The sequence below is a fragment of the Pyrus communis genome, chromosome 3, assembly GCF_041283825.1.
Source record: "Pyrus communis isolate YQ-2024b chromosome 3, ASM4128382v1, whole genome shotgun sequence".
Classification (NCBI taxonomy): Eukaryota; Viridiplantae; Streptophyta; class Magnoliopsida; order Rosales; family Rosaceae; genus Pyrus; species Pyrus communis.
The window spans coordinates 27939496-27961635 of record NC_142567.1 but is presented as its reverse complement, the minus strand read 5'-3'; the positions used below and the strand labels follow the sequence as shown (position 1 = coordinate 27961635).

Sequence of the window (22140 nt, the reverse complement as noted above, 5' to 3'; positions counted from 1 at the left end):
GAACAACCTTCTTGGCGGCAAATGTTAGCATGATTGGGTTTCGTGTCGGGTTCCACTCTGCTTATCTTGTCGCCGATAAGGTCAGTGTTACAATCAAGTACGACGACAACGATGAGCAGTAAATGCGGTAGCCACAGGCTGGAGGCGAACCAGAGACACCACTGGTGAGTTCTCAGTAGGGGGTAAGAAGATCACTCTTCGCCTTAAGGAAGAACAGCTTGAGTACCTTGAGGAGCAGCGTCTCATGGATTTGATTAAGAAGCACTCTGAGTTCATCAGTCAATCTCACTCTTGATTTGAGAAGACGAGCGCTGAGAAGGTAGGGGCGGTTTAGGACGTCGACGAAAAGAAGGAAAAAGAAGAAAGAAGATCAAAGGCGATAGGTTAATTCTTAAAAAATGTTGTCTAACTTCACCAATCATTTTCCGTCAACGGAACAGATGGCGCGGTTGATTGCCTGGTCACACCGGCAATGACGGGAAACATCATCAAGCCGAAGAAGCCATCGGACGAAAACGGAGAGTCCGAGGGTGGAAATCAACTTGTTGGATTTACAATCTGATGATCTAATTATTTGGATGGACTCTAGGGAAGAGACTAAAATAAATTTCGTTGGCAGTGATTAACAATGATAATGCAAGGCTTATTAATATAAAATTATGGTAAAAAAAAATTACAGTTTATTGCTAGCTTTCAACCAATTTGTTGTACAACTATGTCGTTTCTCTTTCCTACGAATTACTTGGTGAATCATGCGAAATACGACGATGAAGATGACGTATCAGCCAGAACCTGCATATACCAATTGAAGAAGAAAGTTTGAGAACCAGAACTAAGGAATAAATATTTGGACGTAAGGTTTAGTTTGGCCAGCACACGCACCTCAAGTTGCTCTTCGGTAAAGGAATCTTTCTGAATATTCCATGTATCAGCATGGGTACGTCGAAACTCTGCAACTGCTTTTGTAACCGTAGATTTCACCGGCGATGGCTCTCCACTAAAACGAGCAAGTAAAGTAACGTGCTCGGGCAACCAACTGAGAAAACAATGGAAAATGGAAATGCAATGAGATAGACATTCAAACATTCATATCCCGGGATAATTAAGATGAAAGAAGTTATGGAATAAACGGGTGAGCAAATGGAGTGTTAACTTCCTCAACTACAACAGGCCACTGAATAAATTTGAGCTTGTCATACTTGAGAAGAAAGAAAGGGGTCGGTGTTCTTAAATTCTTTTGAGCTTCTCGTACTTAACGCTGCTAAAACCCAAACTATAAGTGCGATTGTTTGAGTAACCGTGAATAAATTACAATATCAGTTGCCTGTATTGGATATGACGTACCTGGGCATATCATACGGGGCTGACAACACGGAAGCTACCAAAGCAAGTACAGCACCGTGAATAGAAGCTATGGACTGGCTTGAGCTCAAAGTTCTGCATTCATAAACAATGAAAGTATATGAGTTTAGGATTAAATTATTGAAATCATATAGGAGATGCTTAGTTGCGATTGTAGACATAAATACACATAAAACTGACTCATGTATGTATGACAGCGTGCATTATGCACGTTTATGGATGAATACATGTAGTATTGTATACGAAAAATATGATGTTAATATTGGACTTCAAACGAGCTTCTAACATGCTATTTGCACTTCAAAAGTAGCTTCTTAGACTCCTCATGTACAAGTGTCTGCAGGAATGTGGGAAGCTACTTTGCAGTGCAAACAACATTTCCTTGTCTAAATCATTTTCTACCCATAAAGACGTTGAGTTTCCATAAAAACAACAAAAACTTGATGCGAGACCAGCAAATTCTAAGAATGAACAAGTGAATGTGGAACATGGATAAACGATACAGATATATGAATCCTTTTAAAGAAAGGACATTGTATAACTAAAAAGAAGAGTCTTTAAAAGCAAGGGGAATACCTCCGCTTTCTCTTCCTCTGAAGAATAGTAGCTTCGTTATAAGCTTTATCGCGAAAGTCTTTGGCAAGATCTTCATCCCCACCCTTCATTAGGCCCGCCAAAACTGCAGCAGCATGCTCTCTTACCTGAGACATAAATTATAAGTTAAAAATACAAAATCTACCCAATGTCGAAATAATCTAATACCTAAAAGAGTCGGAGACTCGAAAAAATCAGTGCATCAACGTTTAATGACCATCCTTAAGAAACACCTAAATTCAGTTTTCCTCTGCTTTCCAGGTCAGAAGCTTTAAAGTATGTGAGCGTATAGATCTACGTTCTATATATAAATAAAAATGTTCAAATGAAAGGAAACATTAAGTCATCAAATAATGAAAAATGTTTATTATCTTGAACTAGAAACTTGCCTCAACTTGGTTGTCTAAAAGTAGATTTTCAACGGTTCTCCAAATTTGCTGCTTCTCCGCATTTGAGAAAACGAAATTGTGCCTGTTGTTTGAGAAAATACAAATAATAATAAACTTTCTTAGTCTACATGCTAGAATCAACACCATATGTTATATCTTATCAAGAAAACTGGAAACTTCAAGGTACAAACAAAAGGATGGCTCAAAACCCTTTATCTTTTAGTAAACACTGACCAGAATACTTCAATAAAAGCCAATTATGAAAATCCGATGCTCTTTTATGGTGAACACACAATATGTGTGAACATCAAATACGTATTTAGTTTGTCTTTGGAATTCCTAACAAAATCATATAGGCATAGGACAAGGGATACAGACTGAAACCAGAGGCTCGTAACAGAATAAAAAAGATGCAAAATATGTATCATACCTATACATAAAAGTTCGCAGATATGTAAGAGTTGCAGATCTAATTCGCCAGTTAGAGTCATTGGCAGAAGAAAGGATCACAGATACAGCCTCCTGGAGATGAGGTCCACAGAAAATTCTCCACTTCAGCAATTCAAAAGCTGCTTTTGCTAAGGTTGACAGATCTTTACTTGAAGTTTCCTTTGGGAAAAGAAAAACACCAAAATCATTACTCAGATACAAAGATAATTTCTAGCGCCATTACATTACGATAGAACCATCTGGTAGATTGTCACAAATTACAATATCAAACCCATCCAAGTAAATGAAATGTACAGTAAGAGAATCATAGTGGCTATCCAGGGATGTATTAACAGAGCCAGGGTACTGATATGAAAAGTAGAACCAACAATAGATCATGTTAGATGAGCTAATTAACGGATAGCTCTGCTCAAAACATCAATTTCTAAATTCCACATTAAAAAAATACTACAACTGGTTCTATGAAACTTAAAGTGAACTTACGCTGCTAAGCAGCCAATCTCTTTAACTAAGATATTTTATTGTTGTCATTACCAATTTGCTTAACTTCAGAGAGCTGATTGTTTGTAATTGCAGATTAATTTAAGGGCACAACATTAGGGCCAATTTTGAGGAAAACTTTATGTACTGGTGTTCTATGTAAACCACTGCCTTGTACTGGACACAGACATTTCCTCTTGTATTCTTTTTTTTCTTTCAACAAAGTTCTTTCATCTTATCCCAAACCCCCGATTCTGAAGGAAAAGATTCCATAATGCCACATGTAAATGATGATAAACTATCCCCTATTAGTCACTCAAAATTAACCCAAGTACTCATGCACAAAGAAGAGTAAAGTACAGTGAACTTCATAATGATAATTGACCTCAAAAGCAAACTAGTAAACACCACCGAAAGCGACAACTTCAATTTCACGTACCTGTAAGGATATTACAGGAGAAAGAAGTCCCACAATAACATCTAGAAGATATGAAATTCGCCCAGACTTCAAAGATGAGATGATAAAATGGAAAAGCTTCACAAAATATGACAATGTACAAATCGATCAGTCCAAAACTTTATAAGAATAAAAAAATACTACTAAGAAAATGTAAACAAATAGTACCGTCTCCATCCACTTGATATCATCCTGTGAATCACTATTTGAATTCCCATTCTCAGAACTAGTATTTGTTACGGTCTCCAAACTGTCAGACTGGGAAGTATTCTGAATATTCATCAGCACCTCAGAAGCTCTCTCTTTCAGAAACTGAACCCAACTTTTCCCATCAAATTTGTAGGCAACATCTCTTTTTTCCCCCTCATGTGAATGCTCATGATTAAATGACTCATAAAGCTGGATGTTAGAGCACAATACTGAAAGAGTAACACCTAAAGCTTCTCTTACCTGTCCCACAGAAAAGATTCGTCAAAACTTATATTTAAAATGAATGACAAGGTTTGAAATCCCAATGAAAATGCATAACAGGGATAGAGGAAGACAATAAAGGTTGTTTCTTTCTTTCAAATAATGATGTTAAATTACGAGATAAAAAACAAAAGAAATTAGGACAACAACGACACACACGGGAGATCTTTTTGCAATAGTTTAGGTCAATGAGTAACATGGTATTTAATAACCTCCTACAGAGATCACTAATCCTCATCACAATGTCAGAATCTCTTCCACTCATGTATCTAATTGGACAAGACGAGAGTATGATTCATTTATAAACAGAAGTCATGGGATATTGCCATTCTAAAACGAATGATTGATTAAAAGTAAAAAATTGTTAATCAATCTTTCAAAGTATCACAATCCTCTGATTTTTTATTTTTTTTTATAATGAGAAAATATCTGATGACAACCTAGCCAATAATTTCTTATGAGAAAAGTACTGTTTAGTGCTCTGCTAATATCTATTTTATCCTGTTGATTATTCTTGAGCAAAATCAAATGGTAAAAGGCATGTACAGAGCGAAAAAGGCTTACCTGGGCAGATGAATGGCACATGCTACCAAGCAGCTCCTCCAGAAGTCTATAATGGAGCTGTACTTCAGTGAATGGCATTGTCTGTGGAGATAATTCTATAAGTGCAGCCGAAAGAAAAGCATAGCGCTTGGCAACTACAGTAGTGGTTACAGTTCCAGTTAAAGGTGTGGCCAAACAATCCAGTACTGGTTGCCTCAAAACAGGAACTCTCGTTCCCTGCTTCCCTTTCCCAGTAACAGCGTAACGTATACAGGCTGCCCACTCAGGTATTGACTCTACTGATTGTGATAAGATAATATTCTGCAACTGGGCCAAAATCCAAGTGTCCCATGCCACTAAAATACCGTCAACATCAGAATGCAATATTCCAGCCAATGCTTCAGCAGCAACACACTGCTTAGACCTCTCCTTGGCATTTACAAACTCCTCTAATGAGCTTTTCAGTGCCAATAGAACAGGCATGCCACATTCCTGTATTAGCCGCTTGAAAATTCTCGCAAAGTTTGAGTAAAATGTGTCACTTCGTAATAAAGAGATCCAAGTAGGAGTGCGTGGCCATGAAGCAGTGAAATCAAAATAAAATCGGGTGATTGATTTGTCTGCTAGGCTCTGAAAGGATCCATGATTTCCTCTAGAAGATGCGCTTTCAGCATCAGTAACAATATGAACATGAGAAAGACTGTTCAAGGTCTCATTGAAAAAACCATCTTCCTGAAATATTTGCGTTAATTCTCCTTCAAGGGATGACTTTCTACTTCCTTGCAAATTCCCAGAGGGAAGAGTCTGTTCCCCAGCAGACAGTTTATAAGGTGATTCTTTTAACAGTGTATTTAAAGCTGAAATTGCAAGTATCCTTGTCTGAGGAAGCTGACTTTTTAAATTCTTTAAGAAGTGACCTGGAAAGACAAAAACAAGCAATTTAGAATTTCACTAAAAAGGTAACCTGACAAACAAGATTAGTACAAAAAAGAAAAGGGTCGGCCCATGAGTCAACAAAATCATGAACCCGCCTGCAGTTTCACTCAAAATTTTTGAGGAGGAAGTTGGATCATTCCTAGATGACATAGCCAACAAGAGTAGAACCCTATTAGCCATCAGATTGTACCTGAAAAAATACAAAGAAAAAGATTTTAACAATTAACGTTATGGATTTCAATGCCTACGCATTTAAAGCTTCTAGATATGTAGTTCGCTTCAAATAGAAATCTTCAGGAAACACCAACCAGTCAAGTATAGTTTCTCAGTTTTAGTGTTCAAGGGACGCACCAGAAAGTTCAAAGATTAAGGTGAAAATCAAAAATGTTTTTCAAACCTAAAAGGTACAAAATATTTAGTTATTTACCTCCAATGCAAGCCAGTAGATTCAAAACTCATAGAAGTGATCTGAGAAACCAAATCTGCAAAATCTGGTGCTTCTGTATTATTGCCTGATACCCTGAAAATGCTTCTAGATACTCCAGCAAAGTGGATGTTGTATTTGACAAAAAGCTGCTAGCAAAAAAATTATTTTGTTTATGACAAGCACAAAGATTATTTCGGACAACATGAAAATCACATGACTTCGCTTTATCTCAACTTTTACCTCATTGATTGCTTTCTGGGTTTTCAGTGATTCATGATGAGAGCTTCAAGAGGGAGAAATATCAGAAATAAGTCTGTAACTTCAAGATTAGCAATGCCAAACCAAACTCACAACAGATATTGCTACATGTCTGAAAATTAGCATTACCTTGAAAGAATTCCAAGAATACAAGAAGAGAACGCCTTTGGGTCCTGGAATGACAAACATATCAGAAAATCTCATTTGCAAAATCAGTTGGAGCAATTTGTGTTGAATGACTACCATTGTCAAATGCTTGAGAACTGTCTGCGTGGCAAGGACTGCACATGAACCTAGCACCGCATATTCTGGTGACTTGGGATTCCGTAAATTCTCTGTTAGAGAAAGGACGCACTTTGAAATCATAGTTGGCCATCTCTTTATCATCTTTAAAAGAGATTTTCCAGCAAGTCTTGGACACCATGCAAAAAATTTAAATAAGATATGGTGACACAGAACTGTAACATTGGAAACGACTAAGAATCATTGAAAAAATATCAGTGCCATAAAGAATCAAGGAACAAGAGGTAATATTTACTAGTTTGAATAAGTGGTAAAACTAAAACAAGATAACAATGAAGCAAAAGCAAAGGGAATACTTATCTCCACTTGCAAAGAAACCAAAGACAAAAGTTGACTAGTTGGGAAAACAACGTACTAGTAGAAGACAGAAATATGGGAAACAAGATCTTCAAAAAAAAAAAAAAAAAAAATCTACGGTAGTCTACCACCAAAACTTCTTAAAACATGAGAGCACCAATCAAAGTGCCTCTTTCTCATTCAATGTTTTAAAAGACGCACCCCGAGGCAAGCCTAGACGGCTTTGGAGGCGGGGCAAGAGTGATAACGCCTCTGCCCAGTGGGAGTGGGCGAAAACTCGCCTAGGTGACTGAGGCATGCCTAAAGGCGGTTGGCAGGCATTCCCAGATCCATCCGCAACCCAAAATCGAAGTCAAATGCTCTGTTTTCAGGCTCTGCATCTGGGTTTAGGGTTGCAGAGTGTGCAGCATCTTCACGAGGAAGACGACCACAAAGAAGAGGGATTTTTTTTTTTTTCTTTGAAGACTTGGTCCAAAATGACGTCGTTTTGGCCAAGTCTTTAATTTTTTTTAAATGACTTGGCCCAAAACAACATCGTTTTGGCCAAGTCTTTTTATTTTATTTTTAAAACCCCAAGAGTCCCTTTTTCCTCTGTTTTTCTCAGCAGTCCCCTATTATTTAAGGTCCCGTAAGGCTTCGCCTCACGCCTAGGCCGGGCTATCCCTCGGACACCTCGCCCACACCTCATGCTTTTAATACATTGTTCTCATTAGAGTGTCTCCTGACACATCATTCAGGTGCCGTGGGTTGTGCACAGTGTCAACTTGTGATCACATCAATTTCATTTTATTTTTGGACTTGTTGCTTGTAAAGTAAATGCTGATTCGATATCAGATACAGATGCAGACATAGTAGGCTCCATTTTGTTAAACTATATACGGATAACCTGATGTGCATTTTGAGTGAACAATATATTTGCTACTGCTTCATTATAAAGTAAGGTCATGAAGATTAGAGACTCACAAACGAACAGTTGCATAGCTATGCAATGAGAGATTTAGAAGATTATCCACCAAAAGATTCACATGGTCTGGTGGACTGAAATTCCCATTAGTACGATATATATGATAAGATGATTGTGATGATCTCCAAGTACTGTGCATGAATGCCTTGTCAATGAGTGCCCACCGCGGCCTGGCACAGAATAACATTATCAGGGTTCAAATTCTAGGATAGATATGATTATTCAATGTGACAGAAAGGAGATTCATTTTCTAACCTTCTCTTCCCCTTAGACTGAGCTGAAACTATAAAGTTTACTGAAGGTTCTACAATGGCAGCAGATTCTAGTTTCCATGCCTGCCTGTGATTTGACCACTCATCATATTCCGAACTTCCTGCATATAAGGTAAAGAAATTGATGATGAGAAAGAGCATAGGGGGTCAGGATGAGTAGTCTAGAGTCAATGTCCATTACCATAGTTTCCTAAAGCATCCATAATACGAATAATGAGTATCAACAGAATGCTATCATCTGATTTTTTCTCCAGTATGTATCTGCACAATGCACAAAGAGAAAAAAGGATTCAGGTAAATCAATCTGCACAGAAGAAATGGCAAACATCCACAAGAACATTCCAATGTAGACATTACTTGCAGGCTGCATGTATAATGTCAGCAGCTTTTTCCCGCAATTTAGTGGTACCAACAGTTGAACCTGTTGCTCCCGCTATTAGAAAAGCAGCATGATTTGGATGTTCAACAGTCCCATTCTTTGAGGACGGGGTGAAGTCAGGCAAGCAAGACAAAACACCTTGCAATGAAGAATCTATACGCAGAAGAGTCACTTTCAAGTGATCTTTCTCATCTCCTGGGTTCAAAATGGCATGTATATTAGACAATATAACTTCACTTCCACACATGAAAAGGCACTCACATACAAGTATATGCGCATGTCATACATGGTTGCATATCAGTTTGATTACTACATTATTTGATACACTGGATCTCGCTCCTGATAACAATATCTCCCTTCACCACTATATCTTCCCAGGGAATAATACCATAAAAACAAATTACCTGGATCAGAGTGGAGTTTAGTTTCACATATTCTCGAAAGATCATCCAAAGCCATCCGAAAATGAAAGTCCAAGAGTTCATTTGCAAATTCAACTTCTTCGACACTTGGGATATGCCACTTGGGGGCCGCCAATGGTTTATCATTTGAGTAATCTTTGGTGCTGATCCATTCCTCTAATGCAGCAGCATTTGGATGATGCAAAACACACCTAGAAAAAGAAAAGAAAAAAAAATTATTTTGTTCCCTTGGCAGACAGATTTAAAATGTATATTGTATATTCACAGACAAATATGTAGCTAGTAAGAAAAGTTAATATACTTGTACTGATCAATAGGATAATAAAGAACCAGGCTTCCAAGGAGAGATCGAAGAAGATGATCACCAGCTCCATTGACCTGTCAAAAAAAATCATTCAGATCGTCAGAGAGCATCACATTTTGAGACAAATGTAAAGGAGGAAACTGCTGATCATGAGGGAACAATAGCCATCATAGTTACAAGACCTTCCAAGATGGTGACTCAAAAGCAGAAAGTATAGCCTCTTTGAAGTGATCCTTGTAGCGCAGAAGTGCAGGACCTCCATAACTTATGGCAACTGATACTACTTTTAATTGATAGTCAATTGCTGTTTCAAGAGCTGGAGAAATTGTTGGCTTAACCTGGAATGAAAATAATTTAAGTTCATAATAAAACCCTAGAAGCATATAGCTTAAACCATTCACAACAAAAAAGTACCTTAGTTGACACTGAAGTGTCACATATTCCTCTACCTCCAAATCCTGTAGCCGGTGTTCCTTCCAAAGAAGAAATAACAGACAATAAAACTGGCTTGACAAGTTGACTAACCGCTTCTTCTGGGTTGGAATGAACGCATGCACAACAAAGCAGTCCAACCTCTGAAATTGCCCCAGGAAGAATATTTGTCTTCACAAACTTGGAGATCTTCTTCAAAGCCTGCCAGTGATTTGAGGAAGAGTTTACAATTATGTCGTGATGAAAAGTTTAACCATTAAAACACATTGATTATTATGTCAAAACTACAAACCTGATTATAGAGAGGTTGTGAAAGTCTCCCGATCAAGATTTCAAGCATGCAATAGTAGTAAGGACCATCCTCAACTAGAAAAGTTCCTGACGCTGCTGATGAATGTAGGCCTTCATTCCTGCAGCAGCAGTAACCAATTACTGACTATAAATAAGTAATAAACTACACAAGTGAAGCAACAGAGAACTGAATGTCATTACTTACGTAACACTGCTTGGTTCCAGGTGTAAGAGTAAGGAAAATAGACGACAAAAGAACTCATCTAACCATTCAGAAAACCGAATCATTGGCATGACTGATAGTTCATCAATATTATCATCCAATGAAGACATCTGTGAACATAAGTGATTTAGTAAGATTGTATAAGCATAACCTACAGGTATATTGTCAATGTTAGTTAAGGGGTTGTGTGCTTACATTGGAAAATATAGAGCCAATTAATTGCATTGTTGCTAAGGTTTTAGGAGGATCATTGGCATCCATACCAAGTAATGCGTTGGATAGTGAAACCATCAAAAGCTCAATGAACTCATCACCATTACCAGGATCAACTAATTTTACTGCAGAATTTGATAGGGATGTGAGGAACAATGAACGCCCAACAAATGCTACCGACGTTACTGCAATCTGCAACTGGTGGGTGGCAGTCATCTGACTAGACAAAAAAGTTGGTAAAGGAGAAGTTAATTCAATGAAAGAACACCACTTACAGGAGCACACATATCCTATTATCCTATAAAGTGCATGCACTTATAGAAAATAACACTAAGTTTTGTAAGGCTCTATGTTGAGTCGAAGCCTTCATAAAGGACAATCAAAAAAACATTTTCTAGAAATAGTTTTCCTAACATTCACCACACAGAAGAAAATAAATTCCAAAGAAAATTCTTTCCAATAAACTTTTCCAGCAGAAATATTCCCTAAAATTCTATTCTCCATCTGAAGTCTGAACCAACAGAATCTACGGTAAGCCACATATTGTCTGTATTCAGTAGTTCTAGAATAAAGACCAAAAAAATCAATATGACTGACCGTCTCCAAGGCCATTTGGAAGCGAGATGCGACAAAAGGAAGGACGAGAGTAGGCTCCACATAAGACAAAATTGAAGTTGCAGCAGCAACTGTTTCAGAAAGATGTTCATTCTTGCTATATTGACCACGATCAATTAACTTGAGCACCACCTTGACAAAGAACTTCCTTTCTGATCTTCCTAGGTACTGTTCATCCCGTCTATCTTTATCAATGTTCCTGTAATAAGAGTAATTTAGTGGAAAGAAGACAAAATAGGCCCAAGCATATAAAGAAAATATCCATATCATGTAGACAGATTCTTACAGTTGTTCACGCTGTAAGCGTTTCTGGAATGTAATTACCAAATAGAGCAAAAAACGTTCTAATGCATAAGTCCAGCGACCACCATTAGAAGGATGGTAATACCTACAAAAATGAACACTGGTAAAAACTCGATAATAGATCCCCAGAACAAGCGACATGCTGTTAAACAATATAACAGAGAAAAAGAGAATTAAAATTGAGTATTTGAGTATACAAACTGTTCTAAGAGGTTGACCAATTTTTCAAAATGCTGCTGTGCTGAGCTACCAGGCCTTAGCAAATTGACCTGCAATTTCAGTCATAATATATCTCATTCTACTATCAAGGAAGCTTATATAGGGACAAATTCTTTTAATGCAAAATGTTGTGTATGGCATATAAACTCACAATGGACTTTGCGATGGCCCTTGCTGGGGTAACTGTTTTATTGGAGAACAAGAATCTTGTGTTTCTTGGAACATCCACAGAGAATGGATATGATCCACCTCCATTTGCCACAGGAACCTTAAAATAAAAGATAAAACATTTAAACTTATAATATATTCAATACACTTTTTAACAAGTTTATTATCTTTACAAGCCAAGTCACAGTATAATTATCAATAATAGTATAGCAGAGATCAGTACAGATTTGATTGTACTTTGATTATGACAAGCTTTGGAAAGTAGCAAATTATGTTCAGCGGCATGATTCAAACATCAAGGAAAATGCAAGTAACCTAACTCAATACAAATTCAAGCTTCCTTGAAGGGCTTATTCACTCACCTCAAACATATTTAAGTATCTGGTGAAAAGTGTGGGCAAGTAACATTCCCAATCAATCAACTTGTAGTTCTTTACAACACGAGCTATAACAGCTGCCCATTGACTGTTCCAAAATTGGCAATTCGGTATCGAGTCCCAAAGGCGGAAAAACTCTTTAATCCAATCGCTGCAATACCAAGAATACAAGGTGACTTGCCACAACAAATCATTTTGAAAACCATAAAGAACATGAGATATATGTGCTCCTTACTGCGAGAAGAAGTCCTGGTTGTCCAAGTTTGTAGGAAGAAACAATCTAACAAACCCAGATCCCTCAAAGGATGAATTATGCCAGGGATTTTCCAATAAAGATCTGCACAATTTGTTTCATTAAACAAATAGAAACAACAATGAGGGAGTGAGTGGAACAATTAAGAGTTCAACTGTAATCACCTGTCTTGTAGTCTATTAAACGTGAATGTGCAGGCATGTGTGTATCTATCTATGTAAATGAAAACATAACAAAAATTTAAAAAAACAAAAACAAAAACTGAAAAAAAAATTGATGCAAAAGTGACTTGGACCATGTGGAACAGTATTTTAATCCTTTTGACCTGATGAAATATCAATAGTGTGTCAAACATCCTAGAGTTGGATGGAGGCTAAAACCCAGAAATGGCATCATGCATCCCAGTCCAACTAACAAATTCAAGGCAAAAGGGCCACAAAGTACTTACCTAAACTCAGACCATATCTCAAAGGCAGATCCTGGTGGGAAGAACTTCCGGCAGGACCGAACAAGAGAAGTAGTAGCCTCAAAATGCCGTTGTCTCAATCTCCAGCCTTCTGGACCTGTATTCCTGTAACATGTATCAATATATGAAGTTCCTCAAAAGTTATCTATGCATAAAATGCTATACCAATTTAATTGAGGAGTTGGTTGCATCACATAAAGGTAGTAATCAAGCGAATTATTTCAAAAGAGACAATAACAAGAACTATACAGCATTATTAAAGCCAGATGTCAGGTTATACACTGCATACAATTAAGCACTTGAAGTTTGATTGGTTATCATCTTCCTTCATCCTTCCTTGAAGCCATTGGCTTCAGTATTTAAGAACACCTTTTTTTTCAAAACCACAGTTTGATTGCATTCACAATGAATCATGAACGTATGTACATAAATTTGTCCTGTTTAGAAAATAGACGGTCTTATCTTAATATTTTCTACTGGCATCTATAATAAAATCCTTATGAATTAAGAACAAGCAATAAATTAATAAAACTATGTATGAAAAGGGCAGTATATTTGAAGGTGAATGTATAAGCTCACCTAGTGAAATGTGTATGGATCAATGTATCGTACAAAGGCCGCCATTTTAATTTCAAAGACAACTTCTTTCGATGCTTATTGAGTAGTTTGACTAGGATGTTTCCCCATCTAACCTAATCAATACAAATAGAACCCACATTTAAGAATAATGACAACAAGCATGTCAACGAATAATGAATTTAAGTAAATATCAGCTATACAAAGTATTACCTGGGCATAAAGCTTATTTTGCGATACATAAAACAATTCCAATCCAAATTCAACAAGGGCAGTTACATCTTCCAAGGATACTTCACTTTTCGCCTTGACGAAACTGCATAACAAATTATACATCCAACTTGGCAACTTCAATATGATTTAAGTACAGTAACACTAACACATTCATTGCTTACAAAGCTCGAGTATATTATTGAAATGATGAACATAAGTAATTCGGATTTTCAAATTTAACAAAAAACCAATTTAAATAAGCAGAATTTAAAGCAAACCCAACAGAAAAAACAAGAAAATAGTTCCGAAAAACCATAAATTTAACGAAAATATACAGAAAGAGAGTAAATTGAGTGAACTCACAGGTCGATAACAGAAACCCATTTGAGAGTAGCATAGACGGATTCAGGGTCGTCGGGTTTGTACGAGTTCTTGACGGAGGAGACAACCCAGGAGAAGGACTCCTTCTCTTTCTTCGACTCCTCGGCCACCGGTGGCGGCAGCCATGCATTGTAGAGATGCATACTTTTGCAGGATTTGCTCTGCGATTGGTGATCCGAATGAGAAAGGGAAATGAATTTGGGAGAGCAAAAGCTGTTAAGAGTGTGTAGGGATTTATAGTGAGAGCATTTGAAGACTTTGGGTTTTCAGCCTTTCTTTCTGAACAAGAAAGTTGGGAAATTGAGAGAGAGCTGAGGGAGACGGATTGGGTTTTCTTTCTGCCCTGTGGGAAGACTGGCTACCGGGGAGGGGTGTTTTTGTTCACTTTTTTATTGACTTTGTGCTTGGTAATTCATGTTCATTTTTTAACCGTCAAAATGAATAAATTAAATTAAAACAACAGTACGAAAAATGTATTAAAATGCTTTGTTCGATAAACACATAAATATTTTAATTTAACTTTTGAAAAGAGATTTATGTGTTCTAAAAAGAGAACCTAAATCTTAAATGGACTATTGCAATGAAATATTTTCCATTAAAAGTTATTAAATTACTTAACATTCCAACTATAAATACAGTATACAATATTGATTTTTTTTGAAATAATTCTATTTGTGATATTATATTACTCAATTTTCAACTTAATATAGTATAGTACAGAATATTGAATTTGACTCTGAGACACTCTATGACCCAATTTTGGTCATTGGGAATATTGAAAGGGCTTTTTTTCTTTTCTTTTTTTTGTCAAAAAGTTTAGAAGGAAAAGAGATTTCTTTATTATAGGACCATAGCATACCATATCTCTTTGAAAACTTTAGATCTTAGCTCATTTTTTTTTGGTTTTTTACGGATCACTCAACGGATTACCAATAACGAAACTCGAACTTAGATTTTGATCTAACGAAAATAACGATCCAGTCGAGCCTTCCAAACTTAACCAACTCTCGTTGGCTATATCAAACAATTAATTTCAATCCAAACGATTAGGGCTTAGGGATTTTGTATAGTTTAAAAGAAGTGATATTGATTGTACAAAAGTCATCTCATATATGCTTTTCTCCACAAGTTTTTATCTTTTTGTTTTTTTATGCAATTTTTTTGGAATACTTATGCCTCTCAACAATTGTGGTAGTATTCTTAATGTATAAATTATTATTGAATGAGTGTGATTTGTTTTATTGACCGACTACATGGATTTTGGGGCACTTTTTGCGGGAAAATGATTATCCGCCCTCCCACTTCCGATGCCCTTCCGTGCCCTCCTGTTTGTGTTGTCACAGTTAAGTCACGTTAACATTTTATATTACTATTCATTTTTGTCTTATTATCTCTATAAAAAAACAATATAAAATGTTAACGTGGCTTAAGCGTGACCACACAAAACAGAAGAGCATGGAAATGCATCGGAAATGGAAGGGCAGACAATCCTTGTCACTTTTTGCGTGTTATGTATTGACCGACTACATTACAAGACAAAACAAAGAAAAGAGTATTTCAGTGGCCAAATTGCGTGCCACGATCAAGGCAATAAGGTCTTGAAATGCAATTTTGCATGTACCCTCCACTTATTTAAAAGTTAAATATGTACAATTTGTTTAGATATTAATTTCTCAAATGGTTCATTCGTATAACTTGGAAAAGAATCATCGTCGGATCCTTTTCTTGAGGATTCTAAGAATTCTATGATTGTGACCGTTCATTATATATCGTGTGATCAGTTTTCGTTAGGTACTATTTATATTTAATTTTAAAATTTAAATTTTGAAATGATTTTTAACCGCACAATGTACGTTGAAAGGTCACGATCACAGAATCCCTATGATCACTAGGAAAAGGATCCAGCGAGGATCCTTTTCCATATAACTTAGGGGGGGGGGGTATTTGGTAACATTGGAGTACAGAAAAGCAACTTGGCACAAACCTTAAGATTAGACCCAAAACTATTTACAGTGACGTTCTAGAATTTATATAGCTGACTTCATTTAAGAGGATAAGACTTCTTTTTAATTGTTGGAGTATGGAAAAGTGACTTGATAAATTGGATTTTGATCCAATGGAATCATAGGGAGATTCGATGGACATCCTAGCTTGATGTTTTGGTCACACCAATCGCAATTTTGGTTGTTGAAAACTTGCAATTTTGTTTATGCAATTGTTATTACAAGCGATATTGAAGAAGGGCGGATTCGAACAAGAAATTTCGAAAACAAAAGGTGATCACTCTTAACTAATTGAGACACAATCACTTCACTTGTTTTAGGCAATTAACCTAACACAATTAAGAACAAATTTTACTCCACCGTAATCATGTGTCGTTTGTCGGCCGCGAAAACAGACAAGCAACATAGTAGGAACCGATGTTTCGCTGTAGAGAATTAGTCTAAGTTGTATTGTATTCGAGCTATTGAGCTTTATTCTCTTACGAGTCGGTTTTTAGGGGCAAGTTCTGACTTCCGACATTGCCTCGTCTAATATTAGAGCAAGTGCTTCCAATATTTGACCCAAACTACTATCTAAGCCCATCGGTTTACAAATCGGAAGACCACCAAGTCTGTAAAAAATGGTGGATACCAAGCGTTTTGTCGCTCTCGACCTCTTTTGTGTATGTGTTTTTGGTGCAGGTGAATCTTTGGAGGCACTGGAAGGTGTGGAACCAGTTGCAGAGGGACAAGAGCGTGAACCGAGCACTCACTAGGTGTATTCAAGAGCTGAGGATGAAGGGGGCGAGCTTCGATTTGTCGAAGGAGCAGCAAAGCGGGTAGAGGATGAAGAGCTCGAGCGTTGAGATCAAATGGAAGCCACTGACTTGGTGCTCTCAGTATCTGATTACCATCTGCCTTGTTTGCTTTGCAGGTTTGGTGTTTCCTGTTTCGAAATTCATGCTCTGTGGATTATGAAGATGCTTGGAAAAGTTTGCTGAAGCTGAGAATGGTAGCCTTCAAGATGTAGCAGAAGCTGGAAGGGAAAGACAGGAGGCAGAAAGCAATCCTTCAAACCAGCCAACCAGCGGAGCTGAACACAGCTGACTTCAGCCGGGTTCTCCATCAATCTCCGGGCCATTGCTCAACTCTTTCCGTCAAGCAGTCACCGGTGATCTGATCAGAGTCTTCATTCAATGCGAGTCACGGTGATCTGATCGAAGTCTCCATCCAATGCTTGGGAAGCCTGCAGAAAACGATCCTTCAAACCAGCCAACCAGCGGAGCTGAACACAGTTGACTTCAGCCAGGTTCTTCCATCAATCTCCTGGCCATTGCTCAACTATTTCCATCAATCAGTCACTGGTGATCTGATCGGAGTCTTCATTCAACGGTGATCTGATTGAAGTCTTCACTCAACTTTTAAGAAGCCTGCTAGTATCAGATAATCTATCATGGTAATCCAAATGTTTTGCTGCTGCAGAATCATCCTTTTCTTCAATGTCCAAAAGGAGAAGGGGGGATGAAGCATCTTTGGTCCGCTTACTAGCCAGACACATTCGAACAACCAAATTATTTGAGATGAAGAGCGGAAACAGACATTTTATCTCCTACACTACCTTTGAAGCCTGCATTCATTCAAACAACGAAATTATATGTGTAGGGTTTGCAAAAATCTAATACTTCCAGCCAGATCAAGGGCACACTGCTAAAGCTCTCCTCTCTTTGTACATGTGATTATATATCACAATTCATCCAATGAAATTGTTCTTGTTTATACAGAAATACAATTGTGTCGTACAGTCATACTACAAACACCTTTTATCGAAAATAAAATTATCAATACTCTCAATAGAAATCAATATCACGCGATACTTGTTTTCAACAATATGAAGGTTTCAAATAAATAGTACAAGCCAAACAGAAAAATGGGGCAAAAACCTGCTCAGCCTCGTGTTGAGAATAAATAGTACAAACAGACTTGGACGGTCATACCAATGGCTGCACTTCCTCTTGAAAATAGAACTATCAGCATACTCGTTTTTTGAACATAATGTAAGTTCAGAACCACAACAGTCGCGTCACATGCACAACTGCTCCAATTACAGGCCAAAAGAGAAGCGCATAATTTAGGTTGCACTTTTGAAGCCAAATATCCTAAAAACACCTGCAACAAATTAAGGTAACCAAACACACATCAGTTAAATTTGTCTTGTGTATATGAATGAGCTTAGTGGAAGAAGAAACGGCAAGACCTTCATCAGTTTGATATTTGTTCTTGTCATCTCCAGCATATGCAAGTAGATTGGATTTGGGATTCCACTCAACGCTGTTCATGGCTGCCCTACATGGAATCTGATGTACTGTCCGCCCGGTTTGAACATTCGACTGTTTTAGACAGCAGCAATATCATCATTATTACTATTTTTTAACAAAGTCACTGTACAGGTGATGAATAGGCGGTAGTCCTTGTAACAAGACATCCTCCCATAGGGAGAATGTACTAGAAAAGGTAAAAGCTAGGAGTGGTAAGCCACATAAAGCACTTACTATGTCAATGAATAAGTCTTCACTGGCAGACGCAAGATACTCTCCAGTGTGGTTGAAGCTTATTGTCCTCACAGGTGATCTGAAAAAGGTACAAAAGGAGGTCATTCAAGTTTTACGGTTTCGGAATGCTGATGATAAAAGTCTACCCAACAAACTAGTTATTCAATAACTGCAGAATTTAAAGTAATAATTAATTTAGAGGCAATACAGGGTAGAACTTACTCAAGTTTTGGAAATGTTTTCAGACAGAGCATCTCTGAGATATCCCACAGGCTGACCAAGGAATCAGCACTCCCAACAGCAAAATATCTGTCATGGGACAAGAGCATTAGAAAGAGTATAAGGCAGCAGTAAAAGAAGGTCTTCATGTGATATCACAAGAGCATATTTTCCATCGATGATGGTGGAGTTAGATAGGCAGTACCAACTAATGTAGGAAAATAATAGCCCACATGACATCAAAAAGCATTTTTTTTCTTTCTTAAACAAATTAAAAAATAATAGATCTTTTTAGCAAACCTTCCAAGTGGGTCAATGGCAATGCAATAACAACCAGCTGTATGAGCCATGAGAGTGTCGACCGGTTTAAGAGATGGGTATGCTAGTACTTCAACCGTACCTGAGCAAAAGAATATATAATAAAATATCCATTCCGAACTTCAACGTATAGAAAGAAAAGAGATTACTTGCAGAAAGTTATTCTCACCGTTTCCAGTTGTCAAGAAGAAAATTTCACTTGTTGTGCTCCAAGCAATTTCATTAACCTGGAAAAGCAGAAGACTGCCCAATAAGTATTTGAGGTGCAGAGACAGATGCTATAAGCAGGATTTGATGGTATCCCTTGTACTAGGATGAAGCAACATGCCGAATGATCGCACAATTGATCTACAGATAAGTTACACATGTTTCCACAACTATGAAGCAATCATACTACTTACGTTAGTGGCTCTACTTGCAAAAATCATTGAAAACATAATCATGTGGACACAGAACAGTAGATTCAAAGCACTGATGTTCAATGAAAAAGAATGAATTTGTGTTGATTATTTCATAAATTTTACGCCTTCAACACCAGCATGAAAAGAGAGGAGATATGAACATTAAATATGCGGACTAATAGATCTTGACATCTGTGTTCTACAAGCATATGCTCTTAAGGTCAGTTTCTAACATTATATTTGAAGATCATAAGGAAATTGAATGACTTCTCAAGGTTAGGCATCAAGGTTTTTCCAATTGCCTCATGCTGATGAGACATTAATAGTCTAAGCATTACACGGAACATGCAATACAAGAGGGAATAAAAAAACGTGTCCCTTTTGATAATTACCTCATAATTGAACTTTCGTTTGTGAATTGGCTTAAACTTCCGAACATCCAAAATTGTTAGTTCATCATCCTACATTTGAACGAGTAGCGAAAAAACAGCAATACATAGCTATTAGCTACTGATACCACCACTCAGAATTCCACAAAATGAAGTTACTGAACCAGAAACTGTACAAACTCGTGGAATAGAGGTTCAGAACAAGTAAACATTACCCTATTACCAACGGCGATGTGTGTCCCATCAGGTTTATAGGTGATATTGATGTTCTCCCCGCTAAGTTCTGCTAGCTGTGCACATTTTCCACCTGAAGCACCCACATAGGGATAACATCAAATTCCCATCTTTGTACCTAAAAACATAAAAATCAAAACTTGAAATAGCAATGACTTACTCCGAGCGTCCCAAAGACGAACCGTCTTGTCCCCAGAGGCAGTGGCAATCAAATCAGCATGCTTGGGGTCCCAACACAGCTGATCCACACTATCTGTGTGCCCCTTCAATTCAATATCTTTAGCCTTACCCTGCAACATATATAAACAGATATATAAATATATATTAACATATATACAACTAAGAAAAAACAGTTAATTTATTGGAAATATGAATAAATTAACTGGAAAGAGCTGAGCTTTACATGTCCATGGGGCTCAATGTGCCAAACCCTAGCGGTTTGATCAACAGAACCCGACGCGAGCTTCGTCCCCGTGCAGTTCCAAGCCACAGAATGCACCTTTACCACAACGAAACGAACAAATTTAGCAAATTGAAAACAGAGAGCAAGAGGTTTTAGGGTTTTGTGGAGATTGCAACTGGATTACGAAATTTGGAGAGAGAGAGAGAGAGAGAGAGGGGGGGGGACCTTCTTCTTGTGGCCCAGGTACTCTCTGCTACTCAGATTCTTAAAGGGTATTGTGGGTTCCTCCGTTTCTGCCATTGTTGGTGAGCTTCAAGGTCAAAATGTTTACTTTCGTTGTTACGAGTAGCGGGAAGAGAAGTCAGTCCTAACCGATTGCGTTTTCTCATGTTGGCTGAAGCCCAAGTATGGATTTTAGCCCAAAATGTGGAGGAATAGGTAGGCTCTCTTGTCTTGATTGATTAACTGATAGTAGATAATTATTACGGCATATTTGTCGTTTTGCTTCTTGAACTTGTATAAAGCTGTCAATTTTCATTCTAAATTTTAATTTTAACCGATAACCCTCTTGAACTTTTATAATTATAAAATTTCCTCCTTTAACTTTAATTTTAGCCGATTACCCCACTGAAGTTTTATAACTAGCCAATTTCTCTTCTTTCCTGGCATTTAGATTTTAAAAAATTTCATCCAATTTTCCATCTATCTTGATCATGGAAACAACTATATGAGAGAAAAAAAATGAAAAATTGAACGAAAGTTTTTAAAATCTAACGACAAGGGGGGAATTGGCTATTTATAAAATTTTAGGGGATAATCGGCAAAAATTAAAGTTCAAGGGAGTAATCGGCTAAAATTAAAGTTGAGGGGGAAATTGGCAACTCTATATAAGTTCAGGGGGGTAAATCAACAAATACCTCAACTATTACTGGTACTAGTATATGCCCACATACAAAGTGTGTGTGAAGTGTTTTATTTTTGTTTTTTAAATTGAAGGAGATAGGAAGAGAGTGAGGGAGAACGTGGGAGTGGAAAAATAGGGAGATAAGTTTTTTTTTTTTTTTTAATTTTTTAAAATTAGAGATGTTAAAATCACCTGTAGGTGATGCTTAAACAAAAAAACAACAAAATTTTATTTTATGAAATTACGTTACTATCCTTAACTTTTTTGTTGTGATAGATGACTAAATAGTTTTTTAATCCTCTTTTGCTTGTCAAATAGTGTTTTATTAATATGTAGTTTAGATTAACGAAGGATTCATTTTGAAGAAGTTGAACTAATTAAAAATATAGAAAGAAGCCAACATACTTGTAAGCCAATACAAAATCTCTCATTTTCATGATGTGAAATTCAATCTCAAGTCTCAACACGTTTGATAACATTTTGTTTTCTTTTGTTGTTTGTTTTTTTTATTAATGAACAATAGATTCCAATCATTTGTTGAGGATGATAAGATGCGTTGTGGGAAGTTTTTGTTTGTATATATCTAACCAAACAATATATCATAGAGATTCGATGTGAAGAACAAAGTGCTAACTGTCAACTACCTGACCCACTCCTCCTACTTCAAACTTGAGACCGACAATGTAAGATAAACTTACACATA

General features: G+C 37.1%; 2 protein-coding genes across 2 annotated transcripts; both read right to left on the bottom strand.

Annotated features, from left to right (window-relative positions):
* Positions 1 to 622: 622 nt before the first annotated feature.
* LOC137715161 (proteasome activator subunit 4-like) lies at positions 623 to 14401 on the bottom strand. Its single transcript, XM_068454397.2, has 35 exons — positions 14021 to 14401; positions 13658 to 13760; positions 13448 to 13560; positions 12851 to 12973; positions 12385 to 12486; positions 12135 to 12300; positions 11756 to 11872; positions 11587 to 11654; positions 11369 to 11470; positions 11065 to 11281; positions 10450 to 10683; positions 10237 to 10364; positions 10033 to 10150; positions 9723 to 9941; positions 9491 to 9646; positions 9306 to 9382; positions 8987 to 9195; positions 8561 to 8777; positions 8385 to 8464; positions 8187 to 8304; positions 7931 to 8101; positions 6611 to 6779; positions 6497 to 6540; positions 6350 to 6392; positions 6110 to 6255; positions 5778 to 5872; positions 4768 to 5663; positions 3901 to 4182; positions 3715 to 3810; positions 2776 to 2954; positions 2346 to 2427; positions 1939 to 2063; positions 1345 to 1437; positions 883 to 1036; positions 623 to 792 (listed from the first exon to the last, which is right to left on the bottom strand). The coding sequence occupies exons 1-35, from the start codon at positions 14179 to 14181 to the stop codon at positions 751 to 753; spliced, it is 5445 nt and encodes a 1814-aa protein (XP_068310498.2). The 5' UTR covers positions 14182 to 14401; the 3' UTR covers positions 623 to 750.
* A 3342-nt stretch (positions 14402 to 17743) lies between these two features.
* LOC137715505 (THO complex subunit 3) lies at positions 17744 to 20943 on the bottom strand. The gene is made up of 11 exons (XM_068454851.2): positions 20759 to 20943; positions 20534 to 20629; positions 20291 to 20420; positions 20112 to 20203; positions 19900 to 19968; positions 19276 to 19333; positions 19089 to 19188; positions 18792 to 18878; positions 18570 to 18648; positions 18275 to 18407; positions 17744 to 18186 (listed from the first exon to the last, which is right to left on the bottom strand). The coding sequence occupies exons 1-11, from the start codon at positions 20831 to 20833 to the stop codon at positions 18149 to 18151; spliced, it is 957 nt and encodes a 318-aa protein (XP_068310952.2). The 5' UTR covers positions 20834 to 20943; the 3' UTR covers positions 17744 to 18148.
* Positions 20944 to 22140: the final 1197 nt, after the last annotated feature.